The sequence below is a fragment of the Acanthisitta chloris genome, unplaced genomic scaffold (genome assembly GCF_000695815.1).
Source record: "Acanthisitta chloris isolate BGI_N310 unplaced genomic scaffold, ASM69581v1 scaffold19871, whole genome shotgun sequence".
NCBI lineage: Eukaryota > Metazoa > Chordata > Aves > Passeriformes > Acanthisittidae > Acanthisitta > Acanthisitta chloris.
Window position 1 is genome coordinate 1 of NW_008657894.1, and position 2116 is coordinate 2116.

Here is a 2116-nt window from a genome sequence, read left to right on the forward strand (position 1 = left end):
CCCAGCTCGGGGGGTGTGTTTGAGGGTGTCGGGGCCCGCGGGGGGTGCGCGGGGCTCAGAGTGCTTACCTGCTTGCTGTACTTGCTGCTGGCCTGACAGCTGTACTCGGAGCAGTGGTCCGAGCCGATGGAGATGTTGTCGCCGGCGCCCACGAAGGTGTTGGCCGGGGGCAGGTCCTGCACGGCCTGGTGCTTTTTGCCAGCAGTGGGGGACTGTGGGTGCAGCTGGACGGTGGGCAGCGGCGAGCTGGACTTGTAGTGCCTGGCCAGGTCGGGGCTGCCCGGGCCACCGTTGACCGAGCGGTATCGGCCCATCCCAGGACTGGGGCTTCTCGTTGACGCTGTCATAGCGTTGCCCGTTGGGCTTGGAAGCCTCGACAGTGACGATGCTGCTGTAGAGGGGCTGCTTGCCCTTCTTGCCTTTCTTGTCCTTCTTGGGCTTCTTGGCCTTGTCATGCTGCTGTGGGGTGAAGAAATCCTCGTGGTCCTTCTTGCCGGCCTCATATCCGTGCTTGCCCTTGGAGCGGCAGTAGCGGGCCATGACCACCACCAGGATGAGGAGGATGACAGTCATGATGCCAGCCACCACGCCAATGACTATGCTAAGCCGTTGCTTGCTCAGCTCATAGCTGGGGTCACCAGCGATGTCCTGGGCCAGGGGGGTGTGAAGGCTGCGGGCCACCTGGCTCTCCACCACAGTGGCATTGGACAGGCTTTCATTGACAAAGACGTGGAGCAGGGCAGTGGTAGACTGGGGTGGCTGCCCGCTGTCGTTCACCTGCACAACCAGGCGGTGCAGGCCATAGTGCTTGGGGGCCAACTTGCCCACCAGTGACACCACACCACTGGCTGGGTCAATCTCAAAGAGTTTGAAAGGGTTGCCCCCGACAATGCTGTAGTTGAGGTCAGCATTGAGACCAGTGTCAGCGTCAGTGGCGACCACTGTGGCCACCACAGTGCGCATGTTGCTGGAGGGTGGCAGCACAGTATAGGAGCTGTTGCTGGGGAAGGTGACCGTGGGTGCATTGTCATTCTCATCCATCACGAAGAGGGACACGGTGGCAGTGGCAGAGCGTGGTGGCTCACCTCCATCCACTGCCTTCACCTTAAAGGTGTAGCTGGTCTGCTGCTCCCGGTCGAAAGAGACAGTGGAGAAAATGGTTCCAGTGTCATTCTCGATGGAGAAGATGCCAGCCGCCTGGTCATGGTCACCAGGCTGGATGGAGAGGCTGAGCTCGGCGTTGCGGCCCTTGTCAAAGTCCATCACGGTCACCATGCCCACGGGGCTGTTGGGCTGTAGGTTCTCCTTCACATAGAAGGTGAACACATCCTGCATGAAGCGTGGCTCGTTGTCATTGCGATCCGCCACCCTCACCACCACTGTGGTGGAGCCCTGCAGTGATGGCACTCCCTTATCCCTGGCTGTCACCTGGAACTCATAGGTGTCGCGTTGCTCACGGTCCAGCACCGCCTGCACTGACACGTCCCCAGAGTCAGGGTCGATGCTAAAGATGCCACCCGGTGCCTCTGAGGAAAGCGGTGAGGCCTCCAGGGAGTAAGTGATCTCGGGGCAACGCCTGTGGCCACTCTCTCACCAGGCAAGTTGTTCTCTGGGAAAGAGACCTCCAGCACGGCCTGGCTGAACACAGGAGGGTTGTCATTAGTGTCCCCAACCCGCACCAGCAAGGAGTTGTTGCTGGACAAGCTGGGGCTGCCCGAGTCCACAGCCACGATAACCACATTGTAGTCACGGACAGCTTCGTAATCCAGAGGGGCCGAGGTATGGAGGAAATATTTGCGTTTGTTCTGGGGCTCCCCTTCACCCTCACTTGCTGGCTTGAGCTGGAAGGGCACATCACCCACCACGGTGCAGGTCACCACACCATTTTCACCTTGGTCCCGGTCTGACACCTGCACCAGGGCGATGGGAGTATCAACCAGCACATCCTCAGCCACGCTAGCCACCCCATCCCGCAGCGGGATGCGCCCGATTTTCCGGATATCGATGGTGGGCACGTTGTCATTCTCATCCCGGATGTTCAGCACCACCGTGGCCTTGTCTGTCTTGGGGGGCTGACCCCGGTCCCGGGCCATGACAGTGAAGCGAAGCTGGTTCA

The 2116-nt window shown here is 60.3% G+C and overlaps 1 protein-coding gene across 1 annotated transcript; it reads right to left on the reverse strand.

Moving 5' to 3' along the window:
* Positions 1–68: 68 nt before the first annotated feature.
* Positions 69–2108, reverse strand: LOC103811906 (protocadherin-7-like; the record flags this gene model as incomplete). Its single annotated transcript, XM_009084908.1, is given in 3 exon segments — positions 69–327; positions 329–1568; positions 1571–2108. Coding segments are annotated over 3 exon segments (2037 nt in total), but the record flags the coding sequence as incomplete, so codon positions are not given.
* Between the last annotated feature and the right edge of the window lie 8 nt (positions 2109–2116).